Genomic DNA, 18463 nt, shown 5'->3' with positions numbered 1-18463 from the left:
ATAATATACATTTTTTTTTCTTAAATTTTTAGTTAAGTATCAAAAACTCGAGGTATCTGAATATATTTTCCCTATTTAAACCCCCACCCAAAATCTTCTTGTAAGTGTATACCTAAGCTAGAAAAATAAAAACAGCGACCTTAGTAAATTTATAAAAATAAAAAGAAAAAAAAATAGATAGGGATAAACAAAAACATACGAGATTTAAAATACATAAAAGTAAAATAACCTTTATGCTATTTATAATAATTTTTATAAAAAGAAAATGAATATAAAGACAAAATAAATGCTATAATAATAGATTAATAAATTGAAGTTTTTAAGCTTAGTGTAATTTTTCTATGTGTAGAGCTTTTCAATTATTGAAATTGCGTAATATAATTTATTTTTTTCTTATATTCTAATATTTTTTTACTAATTATTTATTTGTTTCTTACTTTTATTTTTTTTAATAACATCATAAAAATAGTGCCTGGAGATCCTCAAGATGTTAAAGCTGCTCAAATAAATTCAACATCGATACATGTTAGTTGGAAGCCCCCATTGGAAAAGGATCGCAATGGCATAATTCGTGGTTACCATATACACGTGCAAGAATTAAGAGAGGAGGTAAACTTGTTAGGTTTTTGTTTTCAAAGTGAATTTTTCAAAAATACTATCTTAAAGTTAACATATATATATAATATTTACAATGGTGATTGGTTTCTGTTTCATTTTTCTTGTCGTATAGATAATAATGAATGAAAACGGATTTTTCCACTTAACAAAATTAAAAAAAAATAAAAACTGAAAAACAATAACAAACTCAAGTGTCTAGAGATCAGGGGCCTATTTCACCAAACACTTTTCGCTTTGCAATATCAAAGTAAAAGTGCACAGTGTTTCACAAGCTTTGCAAAGTCAAAAAACTTTTAAAATTTTTAGACTATTTAAAAAATGAAAACTAAAATTGTTCCACCAATTTAAAACAACACTTTCCAATTAATTCGTATTTTGAAAACTTTCAAAGTAGATCGTAGATTTCGTTTAATATAAATAAATAAAAATAAATGTGCATTGTCCACAAAAACCACTGACAAAAAAAAAATAATAAAAAGATAGCTGTCCTGGAGGTTGTAACGAGTGATTTTTTAAAAGATATTGGAATGTTTAACAAAAAACACATACAATTCAGAAAAATCCATACTTGAATCGATAGTTAATGTTTGAAGATTAATTCATGAAAATGTTGACTTGAAGCTGTATTGTTCAGCGAAAAGCGTAAAACCTCCAATATTTATAATTCTTCTCAAGAAATTCAAGTCGAAAATCAGTTTAAACAAATTTATAGTAGTATTTTTTGAAACAATCATATTGTGTATATTGATATATCTAAAATTTTTACAAAATATCAAAAACATACTTTGATGCATGCAATTATTGTGGATGTAAATTTGTCTTGTTTGAAAAATGTTTGAGGTCACAATATTGTATTTGATTTTTAAGACAGTAAAATTTGATTTTTCTGACCTATTGCTTTCTTTCAAACTGCTAAGACTACTTTTATAATGAACGCTGCTCCTGATTGACAGATACCTCGGTCGCTTTTATTGCTAGAAGAAAGCAATAGACACATCTCGACAGCGGAGCACTCTTGACACACGCGTATCGTATTATACTAACATTTAAAGCATTAAATCTTATAGAATTTTCTTCTTATTAACATACCAATAGCTGACCATATTTTTAATATTCTGGTTACTTTTTTTATTTCAGGGCAAGGGCTTCCTAAATGAACCATTAAAATTCGATGTTGTCGATGCCTTAGAATACAATGTGACTGGCCTCCAACCAGACACCAAGTACTCCATACAAGTTGCCGCACTCACTCGCAAAGGTGATGGCGATCGAAGTAATGCCGTGATAGTTAAAACCCCAGGCGGTGTACCAGTAAGACCGACAGTAAGTTTGAAAATTCTCGAACGTGATCCAACAGTATCGATAGAACTGGAATGGGAACGACCAGCTCAGACTTACGGTGAATTGCGTGGATATCGTCTGAAATGGGGTATCAAAGATCAACCACTAAGAGAAGACATGCTTCAAGGTCCTGGAATAACTCGGAAAAAATTCCAAGATCTCGAACGTGGTGTAGAATACGAATTCAGAGTTGCAGGAAGTAATCACATTGGAATTGGACAGGAAACTGTAAAGATATTGCAAACCCCGGAGGGAGTTCCAGCGGGGCCGCCGGCAAATATATCGGTTCGGTTTCAAACTCCTGATATTGTGTGCATTACATGGGACCCTCCCACAAGAGAGCATCGTAATGGACAAATTACTCGATTCGATGTTTTATTCCACAAGAAAATCGACCATGGCCTTGGTTCGGAACGTAATATGACAGTTCGTAAGGCGGTGTTCACGAATCTGGAAGAAAACACTGAGTATATCTTTCGAGTTCGAGCCTATACCAAACAGGGAGCGGGTCCGTTTAGTGAGAAAATTTTAGTTGAGACAGAGAGGGATATGGGCCGGGCACCAATGTCGGTTCAAGCAGTGGCAACTTCTGAACAAACTGCAGAAATCTGGTGGGAACCAGTTCCGTCTAGGCCCCAACTCTTGGGCTACAAAATATTCTACACGATGACCGCTGTGGAGGACCTTGATGAATGGCAAACCAAGACTGTTGGCCTCACAGCCTCTGCTGACCTAGTAAACTTGGAGAAGTTTGCCCAATATGCTGTTGCAATCGCTGCCCGATTCAAGACTGGTCTAGGTAGGCTGAGTGAAAAGGTAACGGTCAAGATAAAGCCTGAGGATGTACCACTTAACCTCCGAGCCCATGACGTTAGCACTCATTCAATGACCCTAAGTTGGTCCCCGCCAATTCGTTTGAACCCAGTCAACTACAAAGTGTCTTTCGATGCCATGAAAGTCTTTGTTGACTCTCAGGGCTTTTCACAGACTCAAGTCGTAACAAAGAGGGAGATTATTCTAAAGCAAACCATCCGCACGCACACAATAAACGAACTGTCACCATTTACAACATACAATGTGAACGTAAGTGCTCTCCCAGCTGACTATTCATACAAACCGCCCACCAAAATTACTGTGACAACGCAAATGGCTGCTCCACAGCCAATGGTTAAGCCGGATTTCTATGGAGTTGTGAATGGCGAAGAAATTCTAGTTATCCTACCTCAAGCTTCCGAGGAATATGGGCCGATTTCTCACTACTACCTGGTGGTAGTGCCAGAAGACAAGTCCAACCTCCACAAAAACCCCGATCAGTTCCTTACGGAAGACCTTCTTCCCGGTAGAAATAAGCCCGAACGCCCTAATTCCCCGTACATAGCAGCTAAGTTTCCACAACGATCGATTCCCTTCACTTTCCACCTAGGATCCGGTGATGACTATCACAACTTCACCAATCGCAAACTTGAGCGGGACAAGCGCTATCGGATCTTTGTTCGTGCGGTTGTCGACACTCCTCAGAAGCATCTTTATACCTCAAGCCCGTTCTCCGAATTTCTCTCGTTGGACATGAGAGAAGCACCTCCTGGAGAAAGACCTCATAGACCAGATCCAAACTGGCCTTCCGAACCAGAAGTCTCCGTGAATCGTAACAGTGACGAACCCGGTATGCTCTGGGTTGTGTTACCGGTTCTTGCTGCCCTCCTCCTCTCAATGTCCTTCGTGGTTGTGTACATAATCAAGCGTCGTCGTCAGCCATGCAAGACTCCTGATCAAGCTGCTGTCACAAGACCTCTTATGGCCGCCGATCTTGGAGCTGGACCAGCGCCGAGCGATCCAGTTGACATGCGACGTTTGAACTTCCAAACCCCCGGTATGATAAGCCATCCACCAATTCCGATTTCGGAATTCGCCAATCACATTGAACGCCTGAAAGCCAATGACAATCAGAAATTCTCCCAGGAATACGAAAGCATCGAGCCGGGCCAGCAGTTTACCTGGGACAATTCAAACTACGAGTATAATAAAAGTAAAAACCGTTACGCCAACGTGACCGCCTACGACCACAGTCGAGTTCAATTGCCTTTATTCGAGGGAGTTCTCGGATCGGACTACATCAATGCGAACTACTGTGATGGCTATCGGAAGCATAATGCATACGTGGCAACTCAAGGACCTCTGCAGGAGACCTTCGCAGACTTCTGGAGGATGTGCTGGGAACTGAAGACAACCACCATTGTCATGATGACTCGTCTGGAAGAGCGCACCCGCATAAAATGCGATCAATACTGGCCATCACGGGGCACAGAAACCTACGGACAGATGTTTATCACAATCACCGAGACCCAGGAGTTAGCCACTTACAGTATTCGTACATTCCAGATCTGTCGTCAGGGCTTTAACGATCGCCGTGAAATCAAGCAGCTCCAATTTACCGCCTGGCCAGATCATGGAGTTCCCGATCATCCAGCTCCGTTCTTACAGTTCCTACGTCGATGCCGCTCACTCACTCCACCCGATTCGGGACCGGTTGTTGTTCATTGCTCTGCCGGAGTTGGTCGCACCGGTTGCTATATTGTGATCGATTCCATGTTGGAACGTATGAAGCACGAGAAGATCATCGACATCTATGGTCATGTAACCTGTCTACGCGCTCAACGTAACTACATGGTTCAGACCGAGGATCAATATATCTTTATCCACGATGCCATCATCGAAGCCGTCATCTGTGGGAATACCGAAGTTCCGGCTAGAAATCTCCATACCCATTTGCAAAAATTGGTTCTCACCGAATCGGGCGAGAATATCACTGGAATGGAAATCGAATTCAAGAAACTCTCCAATGTCAAAGTCGATTCGTCTAAATTCGTTACCGCTAATTTGCCATGTAATAAACATAAAAATCGTTTGGTTCATATTCTTCCTTATGAATCAAGTCGCGTTTATTTGACTCCGATTCATGGCATCGAGGGTAGTGATTATGTTAATGCAAGTTTCATTGATGGCTATCGTTATCGATCGGCTTATATTGCCGCTCAAGGGCCGTTGCAAGATACGGCGGAAGACTTTTGGCGAATGTTATGGGAACATAATTCGACAATTGTTGTGATGTTGACCAAGCTCAAAGAGATGGGAAGGGTAAGTTCTTTATACATAAATGTTACAAAACAAAATTTGTATTTATTTTTGTTTTTCTTGCAGGAAAAATGCTTCCAATATTGGCCGCATGAGAGATCAGTAAGATATCAGTATTACGTTGTGGATCCTATTGCCGAATACAATATGCCACAGTATAAGTTGCGTGAATTTAAGGTAAGCTTAAAGAGTTTTAAGTTCAACTACTTAAATTTAATTTTAACTTGTGACTTTTACCGCACTTAACAACCAGTTAATCACGACCAATCTATTTAAGGTCAACAAATGAGTTTCGTGTAAAATTTATAATTCAGTTTGGAGAAAACTTGTAGTTGTTATATTACCATAACTTTTAGACTATCAGCTCATGAGGCTTGGTTATTTTTAATCACTAAGCATTGTCTAGTACATTTAGGACTGTCTCCAATTTGGAGTTGATATGCCTTTGTAAATGCTGGTATAGAGTGTTTTTAACCACTTCTGTGACAATTTCAGTTTAAAGATCCCTATGTAGATGGCTGTTTCATAATCGCTGTGGGACATTTATTATTCCACGAAGGATTGTTTTTTTTTTTTGTATAGACCCATAGGTCAGAGTTCTTGCCTATCAACCAGTACATTCTTCTGTTCTGTACCTTAAGTTAAGCTCTTTTCTTTCTGATGCGGTCTTTCCATTTAAGCTTTGCATCCAAAGTCATTCCATGGTGTTTGGCTGTATTGGAGTAAGATACTTTTTCTTTACTTTTTATAGTAATTGAAACAGTATTTATGGTTTTGCTTGTTCCATTTAGTTTGATGCTCCAGTTTTGTTTCCAAATATTTACTTTGTCAATTGCATACTCCAATTCATTTATAGCCCTTACAAATCAATAACTTACACCGAAATTGTAGAATGATCAGAAAAAGTGGCCATATAAGAGATACAAGGTTCTATTTTCTTTAATATTGAGACATTTTGGTTGTACCGCACTCTTTAAAGTAGGTTGGTTATATAGGATTACAATATTTCGTAGTACTGCCTTTCATAGTCCCTATAAAATGTGTACTCAGGTCTCAAGTTCCAACCCGTTTCAAAGACTTAAGCAACATCTAAGAATATAACCGAGCATACTTGTTTGTCTTCAAGTGCCTTTAAAAATCCAAACTGATGGTTCAGAATAAGTCTTCTTTCTTTTCTTATTTTGCTGAGAATTCTTCAGTAGCAGTTTTTCAAATACTTTTACCATGGTTGGTATAAGCGAGATTGACTTATACTATCTTACATTTGTTGATGGTTTACCTAGTTAAGATATAACAATACTTCTGTAATTTTCCAATTACATAAATCGAAGTTAGGAGAGGTCCAGGGTAGGTTAAAACCTGAGCAGTGATAAGTCCATACCTTGCTGAATTTGTATGAGATAAGTCATGTTGACACATGCGTTTTATATCTTTAGGCGTATCGAAAGAAATTTCATATTAGTCGTTTTTGCTGGGAATAGTTTGAAGATGCTCAGTAAAAGATCAACTTTTTGTTTCGGGTTTCCGATCGATTTATCTGTCATCTTGCGACTTTTAAACCGAGTTTTGTGTCCTGAGTCTTCTAAAAGGCTTTGCTGTTTTGTATTCAAAGATATTGAAGCCATTTTAAGCCTTCTATTAAGAAAGATCTTATAACCAAAACCTTACAAAAATCATTTGCAATCGACAATAGGGGTTCTTAAATTCATAATATAGTATCCCCATTTATAAGTTATAAATGTCAAATCCGTGGCTTTCGACAAATGTAAGTTTATTTTTGGTAAAAAATTGCAAACTTTTCCCTATTTCTTCGAACATTGCTAACGTGCAACCTTCATGTGAAAGATTGTACAATACTCTAAAGGATTCTCCATTAAAGCTCAATAATTAGTTCTATACCACCATATCAATGCCCCACACTTCAACATTACAATAACGTTTAAATAAATTCTGGCAACTTCTTAACTTGATAAAAAATATAAACAAATGTTTCAGTTTTGAAAAGTATTTAAAAAAAAAAATATTTTAATATTGAGGTACAGATTTTCAAATACTGAAACATTTTTACTTTCATAACCATATGTTTATTTCTATTAAAAACTTCTGCTTTATTGATTTCTTAATTAAAATTTTCATTCTAAATATTCTAGGTGACAGACGCTCGTGATGGTTCCTCTCGTACTGTTCGCCAATTCCAATTTATTGATTGGCCCGAACAAGGAGTACCGAAGTCTGGTGAAGGCTTTATCGACTTCATTGGGCAAGTGCACAAAACTAAGGAACAATTTGGACAAGATGGTCCAATTACAGTGCATTGTAGTGCTGGTGTTGGACGAACTGGTGTGTTCATAACTTTAAGTATTGTTTTGGAACGTATGCAATATGAAGGTGTGTTAGATGTTTTCCAAACGGTGCGAATTCTTAGAGCACAACGACCTGCAATGGTGCAAACAGAAGTAAGTTTTTCACATTATCCATTTCAAAAATAAAATCAACTTAATATATTTTATTTTCATTTTTAGGATCAATATCATTTCTGTTATCGTGCCGCCTTGGAGTATTTGGGTTCTTTTGATAACTACACAAACTAAAGTTATTTTGTTATTTTGGTTCTTGTGTTAGACAAAAATTCGATGGTGTTACATATTATTTTTACATGCATCTATACATATAAATAAAACGCTTTTCTGTGCTTCGTTCCGGGACTTATTTGAACATCAAGAAGGAGAATATCAAATTAAAAAAAAACTGCCTGTGGATGACATTTATATAATTTAAGATTATTGATAGTTTCTTTTTGTGATCAACAACAAAAGCAAAAGAAAAAATTTAGGACAATTTATCAGAATCTCAAAAATTTCAGAATCAATTCTGAAAGTCTTTATATGTATTAAAAAATATAAAAGAATAATTAAAATATCCTTTAAATGCTCTTGGAACAACAAACTTAACACTCACACACACACAACACAATACAACAATTTAATGAACAAAAACGTCTAGGAATGTCTTTTATGTTTTAATGTACTAAAAGACTGTTATACATTAATTTAAGATCTAAATATTATATATTAGAGAAGAAAACAAAAACAAGAACAAAAAAAATAATTAACTATAAGTCTTAGTGATTAGTTGTTAAAGTTGATTTTATAATTCTTAAGTTTTTATTTTTAGAATATAGTGATTACAGGATAATTTAGTTGAATGTTGTAATTGATTAACTGCCTCTAATTTCTATCTAAATATTAGTACCTACCTGCCTTTGTTTTGCTGCTAGTAAAAGACAAATATCATATATATTCCAATAATAATCCAACACTGAATTTTGATAGATTTTAATTTAATTTTATTTCCTTTCAACTTGCCAGTTGATGTGATAGATGCAATTATTTTATTCATAATACGTCCTTTCCACTTTTGGGATCTCATTTTTTGAGAATTTAAATTGATTCTTATTTTATTGGTTTGCCAATATTTAAATATTTTGCCCTTGCTTCGTTTAAATTGAAACGGTTTTAAATGAGGCTTAGACTATTTTATTTAAAACAAAATTTTGTGTATTTTATTGTAATGCAAAATGTAGCCATACATATCACTTAATTCGGTTTAAAATTGGTGTAATCTTTTCATGTATAAGCAATATTAGTTTGTACTTGTAAAAGAAACAAAAAATTTTAGTGTCAATTGTATTAAATTTAAATCATTCCATTATGCTTACTTTTGATTTAAGATTGAAAAGAATTTTATTTTGTGTTCTATTAATTTAAGTATTTTTTTAAGAAGCTATTTCAACTAAATTATCCATTTTATAATTTTAACGAAAATGATTGTGAATAGTTTGATAGTAAAAAAGAAATTAAAACAAAAAAGATAATGGGCAACTTGCGAATTTGTTATTTTAAAAAACATATTAAATTTATTTTTTCCAAATAAGCGCATATAAATTTAATTTTTTTTTGTATTTTTGTTTTTCTTAAATTCAATGACTGGCAACTATTTTTGTACTTAGAGAAATTTATTGTTTACAATTTGTTTTTATTTTACATAACAATTAAATATTATTGTAATAAGTAAAGCTATAGCAATACAAATACAAAATGTAAAATAAAACAAAAACTGTAAAAAATACACCAATGTTGTAAAATAAACAATATACCTATACCTTAACTCTGTAAAAAGCTATGTTGTTACATACCAGAAATTTATATATATACAATATATGAAAAAAGCATTTACTAGATATTAATTTTTATACAAAACAAAACAAAAAACAGAAAATGGTAGAAATTTAAGTTGTAATCTTTTAGAGAATAGAAAAGTTGAATGGAGTAAAAGTTCATTATTATCATTTTAAAACATTACTTCCAAACAGTCACCTCAGCCTTTGCTTACAGAGCTTAGATACCAATGTATATCCAACCAATTCGCCAATCTAAAGAGTAATTGAAAGTTCTTGTTAAAAAGAATTTCTCACCTAGGCTGCGTTTTTTTTAACATATTTTAATTGAACAGGGAAATAATTTACAAAATTTCATGCTTAGCTGGCAATGCATTAAGAGCAAAGGAATAGAGCTTCTATGTATGTATATATACATAATTAGACATAAGCCTTTTCGTCTTTTCTATTTTGAATAGAGTCTTAATAAATTCTTATGCACTGTTTCCTCCTTTGATTCGCTTCTCTTTGGAGCCGAATAAAATCGACAATAAGTTTAAAAAAAATGAATATTTAGTTTCTTTTCGTTTTGCTTCTGCAATGAAGAATAAAATAGGAAATTAAAAATGGAATGGAGAGGTTTTTTAAAATCAGACGATATTAAACAAACTTTGTTTTAGAAAAATGTCATTAATTTGTCAACTTCTAACAATAACAGGACTTATTTCGAATAACGCGCTTTTTGGGCTTTAAAAGTGTCAACTTTTGTAATTTGTAAAGCAAAAATTACGCATGGAAATTAGTAAAATTTTCGGGAGTTATCTTTCTTGAAGAGGTGATCAGAATTGGAAGACAAGATCTTATGGTTAAACACATTTAGACTTTTTTCTATTGAGCCTCTTCTAAAATATAGTCTACGGTAATTCTCTCTGCGATGGTGATGGAAAAATTTCATGAAAAGGACATGGTGCTGCAACTTTAGTCGCAAAGGCCATTTGGTTGATATCGTTTCCCATTGTTAGTAACACATCTTTTTTCTTTATAAAAAAAATAAACATCCATGAATTTCATCAAAAAAGAAGTTCTTTTTAGACCCTTTTCGAATGCTCTATTAGAGTATTACAGAAATAAATAGTATGAAACTATTATCTAAAAAATGTTTAGTTTAAAAATCCATCCCTGTTAACTGAGGTTTCTTGCTTCAATTCACACAGAAAAGAATATGTGTACATATAGTTCGCAAGACATAAATTTAGGAGCTCAGAACCTTAATAGGGGTTTTTAACTAATAAAGTATATTAGTTAGGCTGTTTGATTATCATGGCGTCATAAACAATTATTATTTTATTTACATTTAACATATTACCGTCATTTTGAACTCCTTTAACTTTGAATCGCTTTCTTTAAAAGATAACAACTTAAATTCACCTACCCTATCCATAAAGTTAAAGCATGCAATAGTTGATCAATACACACACCAGAACAAATGAAAAAGAACAAACAAATAAATAAATACATATATTTAAAAATTTAAACAAAAAAATCCATTATATTAAGTGTTAATTTTTAAGATATTTAATTATAAGCATAAATAAGTTTTGATAAATTTAATTATTTAAAAAATGTGCGCAAATTTTTCCCCTTTTTTACATTTTAGATTTAATTTTTTTCTAAATAATTATTAATGTATAGGTATGCTGTTTAAACAATAAAATAAAGATGCCATTATAATATTAAAATATTTTATTGTTTTTTTTTTTGTTTTTTTTTTTCATTTTTATTTGTTTATTTTTTTAGCCCACAACGAATTATCATATCAGTTTTTACAAGATGTAATTATATTTAGGTATATTATATTTAATGTGAAGAGCAACAAAAGAAAAAATTATGTGAAATTTTGTATAGTTTTTAGAATTGGAATTATCAATAGATAGAATATTTTAGAGGTGCTATGCATTAATTCAAAAGTCAGTTTAGTATTCGAATAAGATGCTGGCTTCTTATTTTATTATTTTGTATTCTTTTTGTTTGAATACGTTCACTTTCAAAAATTTAATATTGATATCTTAAGATTTTCAAAAAACAAATATTAACTTCTCAAGAACACTAAAATTATTGTTCGAAAAAAAATAGCTTTGTCACATTTCGAGTCAATAGAAAGTGTTAATGACATGCTTTTAATTTTGTATCCACTTGGGTTAATCGTTTTTGAAACAAAACAAACTTATTCGGTTTTTTAAAGTTATATCGATTACTTGCTTCAAGCACATCTGTTTCGTCAATTTAAAAGTTCTTTCAATACTGAACCTAAGTACATACTAATCTAAGAAATCAGCAACGTTTTAACTTAGGTTTAATCCTATCCTTTTTACCCGTGTTTTTAATCTTTGAATGTTTAAGTTAGCCAACATTTTAAAGAAAAAATGTTTTATAAATTTTCTTATTTTTAACAATCATTTCTTAAAAACTTTTCTTTACTAAGATACACAGATTTCATCCGGAAGGAAAAATAGAAGTGTAGATTTACCATCTTGGTTAAAAAATGTCTGATTTTTTAAAATAGGAATAAAATAGTGGACCATTTCATATTCCTAATTCAAAAGGGAAATGAGGAAATGCTGAAAAGTGCAGTTTTTAAAAAACTGTATGGTTTCGAAAAAAAAGCTAAAGCACGTTGCGTCGTTTTGATATCATAATCCGCAGCTAGACACACATTTTTTAAGTGGTGAAACCAAATAATCAGGCCATAGATTCTATAAAAATCAAGAACGTTTATTTGTTTTTGCATTAAAGACAGTTAACATTCCAACAGAAGTCTGTAATTTAAATTTCCGAAATTTCCTTATTGTATGTATTATCATTCTAAAAAAAAAAGCAGGAAACTTACAAGGGAAATGAAACATTGTTTCCTTTTCGGATTGAACAGTGCAACTACGGTTGCGATAGTGAATATTTTCTAAGGAATACTCCTCTCTTCCATATATCCGTCAGAAAGGCAAAGGTAGAAAACATCTTTATGGACACAAATGCTATCGGTTAAACTGCTCCCACGAGTATGTGGATAAAAATCAATGAAATTCTGTTTTAATAGCACCAAGAATGCAACATATTGACAATGAAGGAAGGTGTTTTATTTTTGGTAGTAAACAGCATCAGTTCAGCTTTGTGGTCTTTTTTACATCTACTTTTTACGTCTACATTTTTGAAAATATTTTCTTAAACTTATCATAGCCCCAGCAATGAGAATACGTATAATATGTGAATATGTCTTTGATTGACTACTCTAGCTTCCTTCAGTTCGGTTTCTAGTTCGTTCTCAATTTTTTTTGGATCATTTAGGATAGAAAATTCCTCTGTTGCAAATGCCATAATTTAGAGATTAAAAGCCTCTGCGGACAAATGGCATTTCCTCATATCAATTATCCAGGCGGTGTGCTCTGCAAGAGTAAGTGTTATATCCTAGAATGGAAACAATTAAAAAAATATCTTGATCTTCTGAATTTAAAAATCTATAGAGGCTTCATTGCTCAACAGGAAAAATACTACCTATGCAGTGGAAAGGTTATTATCATATCTATTTTTTTCTAATTTTAATTGGTACGCTGGTATTCTAATGTTTTTGAACTTGGAATATGAATACTTACACTTATAGAAGACTAATTAAATTGTGAATGGTCAATAACGCTTTTCTAATCATTTAAATTTATTTTGTTAAAGTTCAAAAACGATTAACATTTAAAAAAATATTTTGTTCCAAGTCTTGTTACTTTTCCATTTGAACTTAGAACCATTTTTATCTCATATAGATATGCATCAGGATTGCCCAAAATACACGTTCATCTATCAGTTTAATTTTTACAGAGATGATCGCCACAGGAAAAATATTCACAGCTTACCGGAAAATATATTCGTTTTTATATTTCATCCTCTTCGTTTTTCATTTGTTTGTTCATTTTTATTTTGAATACAAAAATATACTTTAAAATTTTTGAGTAAAGTCTAAAAAAAATCTACTAAAATATGAGTAATATTATAATCTAGAAAATCTATTAAACAAAAATGCCTCTCGTGTTAAATAAACAAAAAAAAAAATAATAATAATATTAAAAAATAATAAAGAAACTTTTTTTCTTTATCCAGAACAAGGAAAACTAATCATTTTATTTAGTGTAAAGTAAATTTTTATACTTCTTCTATAAATAAAAACAAAATAAAATATGAAAATTATAAATAATTATATTTATATGGAAAAATTATTAAAAAAAAAAACAAAATCATAGGAATAACACTATCACTTTAGTCAACAATAAAAAGTTTAAAAAAGAAACGATAGTAAATTGTAAATTATATAAACGGTGGCGCTTAAAGAAAAAAATTGAATATTATAAAAAGAATAAAATATATAGTTTAACACACATATATATACCATAGGCATTAACAATTAAAAACAAAAAACCATTATAAATTATACACTTGATATAGAAAGCTTTATGAAAAGAAAGAAAGAGAAAAAATAAACAAAAAAAATAGTAAAAATAAATTATCCAATTGATTAAATATATTAAATTGGATGCGAAAAAAAATTATGTAATTCACAAATCCTAGATGAAACAATTATTAAATAAAACAAAATGTGTAGATATTATTATATAGAAGGGAAATCAATATTCTAATCAAATTAAATATTAAACAAGAAAAACCAACTAAAATTAATTAAAAAAAAAAAAACAATATATAAATATAAAGTAGGTACATGCATATATAAACTATATAAATATATAAATATACACTATATTTGAAAGAAAAAGAAAAACAGATTAAACACAAGCTAGAAACACATAATATAGTTGCATAAATAGAAAATATATATTTTAAGAAGTTGCACGTAATGGATAACATATAAAATAAAACAAAAATAATAATAATAATAAAGTAAAAACTTGTTTTTTAGGCATTAAGATATTTAAATTTAAAAGAAGAAATAAACATAAGATTAATAATAATTTTTTAATTTAGTTTTAGTTTTGTGTAAGAGAAAAATTATATTGTAAAATGATAATGATGATTTTAAAAATATTTTGATTTAAAACATTAAAGACAAAGATGAAATATATAAAACTGAAAATAAAATTTGATTCACGGAGTTTTATTTATTATTATTTTGTTCAAAATCGAAGAAATCAGCAAAAGGCAATCTTTCAAATCTGTCAATTCTAAAAATAGCGATTTGATCAAAAAGTGTAGAAATGAAGGTACAACGAACTTAAAGTTTATTATTTGCTGTAAATATTCACTTGGACTTAGATTAAGATAGACTGTAAATTCAATACACATAGTGCAGTGCTTCAAAACATTCTTTGACTCAGCGCATTTGGCAAGTTTTCAAAATAAATTCTTTCATGCACCAGGCGATCAGACTGATAAGAAAGGAGTCTAGTCTAGTCTAGTTTATTTAAACTACGCAATGCAATACAAAGTATGCAACGGATAATAAATCAAAACTTTTCCATTGCCGGCTCTGAGCAAAAAATAATCAAAACTGTAGCTTGTTTATTTGTCCATAACTACCAGGCGATCATATTTAATAGTAGGACAGCAAAAAAGTCTTTTAGTACATGAGATGAAAAGAGTAAACGTGTTCTTGTTCCCTCTATCCCCCTTCTCATGTAAGGTGAAATTTTACCTAAGCAAATTCTAAATAAGTTTTCCATTTCTATCAGGCGATCATGTTTGCATTATTTCCCCTTCTTACGTCACTAAATGCTAAGCTCCGCCTTATAAATGTGAATGTTTGCAAAAACTGTAAATTATAAAAGGTGAAATATGAGAGACGAGACATAAATGATGGGCATTTGTGGTGTGACCATTTTATGTAAAAAGTTGCAAAATTGTTCAGTTTTGCCACAAACTAATGGTTGCTTTTGATTGTTTTATTTAGACATCGTCCAAGAAACAAAATTGTTCTTACTCCATAGGACTTGTTGAGGACTTAAAACAAACAGAAAAGACCCCGCGACGTCAAGTTTTTATAAAAAGCGAATGAAAAATAATATGTAGTTAGTTTTTTCTAAAACAAACAAACAAAATTAATCCTAACAATATATGTATTTATGTAGGTATAAGATTTGAATTCGTTGTTCTTTTTAGGTTATTTGAAGCAAAATCGTAGGAAAAAAAACGTTTGTTAGTTTTATCCCTTACAGAATGTCAAAAAAAAAGTATATGAAGCATTAAAGACAGATAAATAATTTGTATAGCCGGTTTTGTTCAATTACTTATTTTTTTTTAACTTTTGATCGGTGCAATTTGTTGAATTGAAAACTTCGACATTTCTCGACGTTTCCAGAATTTAAATCAAAGATTTTTAGAGAGATGTCGACGTTACTTTCTATTGATGTAACGATTTTTATAACAATGATGGGGAGTTAGCTGTTGAAGTCATTTTGTTAGGCTTTTTAGACTTTAGATTGTTGAATTATATCCAGTGCAGATTTTTATGAATTCAAATGAGTGTGACTTGTGTCGCAGAAAGGTTAATCATAATCGAAAGTTTCATCGTCATAGTCATTAAAACCTTCAAAACATTTTTTTGTGAATGATCAGATCTAGTTTGCACTTTAATTATCAATGATTTTGGTGAGGCGTATACTGAGTTTAGTGTTTTAATCTTAAATAGCTAATTCTCAACACTTATAGAATTTTCAAGTTTGCTTCACTCATACTTTTAACCATCTTTCTAAATAAAATGAATGATTATAATTCCAGAATGGAAAACGGTTTTGGAATCGTCACCCTGTACTGATGTAACATATATTTTGCATTTCAAGGTGAAAACCAACTGGCAATCAAAAAAATTTAATATGTTGCAATTTAAAAATATAAAGCGAAAAATTTGGTATTTTTCGAACCAAAATTGTTATCGACTTCTTCAATTCAATTGATTAATTTTACATTTTTATGTAATAATAATATAATGTTTATAAAGTCAAACGAAAATTCCACAAACGGTACAGATTAAAACAAATAATTTTCACCCTAATACTTTGCGAAACAAAAATAAAAAAATCAACTTTTTTTCAAAACACGTAAACTTAAAAAAACTGGCTTTTGAATCAAGTATTTTGAGAACAAACAGAGATAATGTCTTCAAATTTGTGTGTCTCCTACAAAACGACAGAGGGGCATGGATGGGAAGTAATCAGTGTAGGTCACATCCCAGCCTTTTTTTATAATTTTGATTAGAATCAGAGCGAAAAGTAAAAGGAAGCTATTTTTTAATAGGATTTGCCAAATTGATGTTTAGCCCAAACCAGTTTACAAACGTAAGTAAACCCTTTTTTATCGCGTTTACTATTTGCTTAAAAATGCACTTATAGTTCATATCCCTTGAAATTTGTTGATCAATTAAAAAGTTTTTAGTTTTTACCTCTAATTTAAGATTTAGATCGCACATTGTGTTCCACAAAAAAATATATGGAAATTGAAAAGTTATCTATACTTTTTATTTTATTACTAGGATCTAAGTAAGATCTCTGTTCTTGTGAGGGTCTACTAGTATCGGGCCACTCTTACAATTGTTTTAAAAACAAAAATTCGGAACACTTTTTAGAAGTCAAATCGGAATATTCAATTTTATTTAGACCTATTTAGTAGAACTTGACAGATTCATCGGCGGAAAAATTAGAAACTTTTAAGATTAAAGAAAATATAAAATGTATGATTTTGAGTTATGCCATTTGATTGAAGAGATCGAAATTAAATGTGTAGTTTAAGTGCTAACGGTTTGTTTACTTTTATATATTTTCGTTATATATAATAAAGATAGTTTATACTACGACTTATTATAAAAATAAACCAAACTAAGAATTTTTCGTTGATTACGTGTGTTCATATTTTTTTCAACTAGTGCTTATTTCGTGAATGGTAACACTTAGCTCCTGTCTGATTTGACAGATAATTAGTTTTATCCTTCCGCTCAACTAATATGGCTGTGTGTATTCTTGAACAACGCTGGGAAATATAGCCTGCGATCGATTTAGAGAAGATGCCGATTTTGCCAAAAAAAAAAAATCATCTTTTCAGATGAAGTTCATTTTTGGGCACAGAAACCCGCACACCCGAAACGAGTCACTCTTTGGTGCACATTTTTGTCCATAGGCATAATTGGGCCGTTTTTCTTCGAAAATGAGCAAGGAGTGGCCGTTACAGTCAATGGCGATCGTTATCTGGCCATGTTGAACGAATTTTTGTTTATTTGAAGAGGAGGATATCAGTAACACTTATTTTCAACAGGACAGTGGCGCTATGTGCCCTACAGCTGAAGCTCCACTCGATGTAATGCGCCCATTTCCAAAACAAAAGTTATTTGGAGGAAGCCTAATGAAACCATGTTTGTTTTTTGGCCGGACACGGGATCTCAAAAGAAACCAAGAAACTTGTATACTTTCATTGACATTTTGCTAAGACCTGAATGATTTTGAGTTTTTGAGTCCAAAATCTTAGCATTTTCAGACCACTGCACTGGTCTGAAGTCAAGAATTAAATGCATTGAGTGTTTTCCACTCTCAATCTCTTCAAAAGGGTCTTTTCTTCAATTTTTTTTCAGGGGCCTGATTAATTAAAATAATCGTCACCATTTCAATAGACTAGCATGTTTATATTTGAATTTTAAGGCATAAAATAAAGAAAAACCCTTACGAAAAAGATGTATTTTCCTTTTTTCAGCTTGTTTAAAATGTGTTCTTAAAAGATTTGACGCAAAAATTTTAAACAACCTATTGTTAATTGTTTAACAATTTACTAGTGAAAAATACGCTAAATATTTAACAATTGACTAAGGGAGTCCAACATTTTAAATCTTTTTTTATTGTACTACCTAAACTAGTAAATTACCAATTGTTTTTTTATCAAAAACATCCAAAATATCTAAAAATGACAGTTCCTGAAAATAAACAAAGCAAATACGCTTAAACGGATCTATTAAGTGGAATTCCCAACCGTTGAATAGACCTTTCTATCCACTGCTTCTATAAGACTAATTGTATAGATGTCACATGGATGGAACCATTCCGTGATTTTAACTTTAGAAAATTATTAAGACATAGTAAGATCTTAAAATCGTTTAAAATTAGGTTAATGATTTTTAAAGCTTAGTAAATTGCTTAAAATGACTTTAACATATTACTTAATTATTTAAAATTTTGCACCTTTGCTTTT

The 18463-nt window shown here is 31.3% G+C and overlaps 1 protein-coding gene across 9 annotated transcripts in view; it reads left to right on the top strand.

The window, feature by feature from the left end:
* LOC129943354 (tyrosine-protein phosphatase Lar) overlaps nucleotides 1–13350 on the top strand; it is a 421011-nt gene extending 407661 nt beyond the window's left edge. For all 9 annotated transcript variants that reach the window (XM_056052723.1, XM_056052721.1, XM_056052724.1 and 6 more), the window contains 5 exons: nucleotides 470–609; nucleotides 1756–5094; nucleotides 5158–5268; nucleotides 7242–7547; nucleotides 7614–13350. In XM_056052723.1, the coding sequence (XP_055908698.1) occupies nucleotides 470–609; nucleotides 1756–5094; nucleotides 5158–5268; nucleotides 7242–7547; nucleotides 7614–7682 (3965 nt within the window). In that variant the 3' untranslated portion in view covers nucleotides 7683–13350. The remainder of the gene's footprint in view (nucleotides 1–469; nucleotides 610–1755; nucleotides 5095–5157; nucleotides 5269–7241; nucleotides 7548–7613) is intronic.
* Nucleotides 13351–18463: the final 5113 nt, after the last annotated feature.

This window comes from Eupeodes corollae, chromosome 1 (assembly GCF_945859685.1).
Source record: "Eupeodes corollae chromosome 1, idEupCoro1.1, whole genome shotgun sequence".
NCBI classification, from domain to species: domain Eukaryota; kingdom Metazoa; phylum Arthropoda; class Insecta; order Diptera; family Syrphidae; genus Eupeodes; species Eupeodes corollae.
The sequence above is the reverse complement of the archived record's forward strand: the minus strand, read 5'-3'. Positions and strand labels throughout refer to the sequence as shown.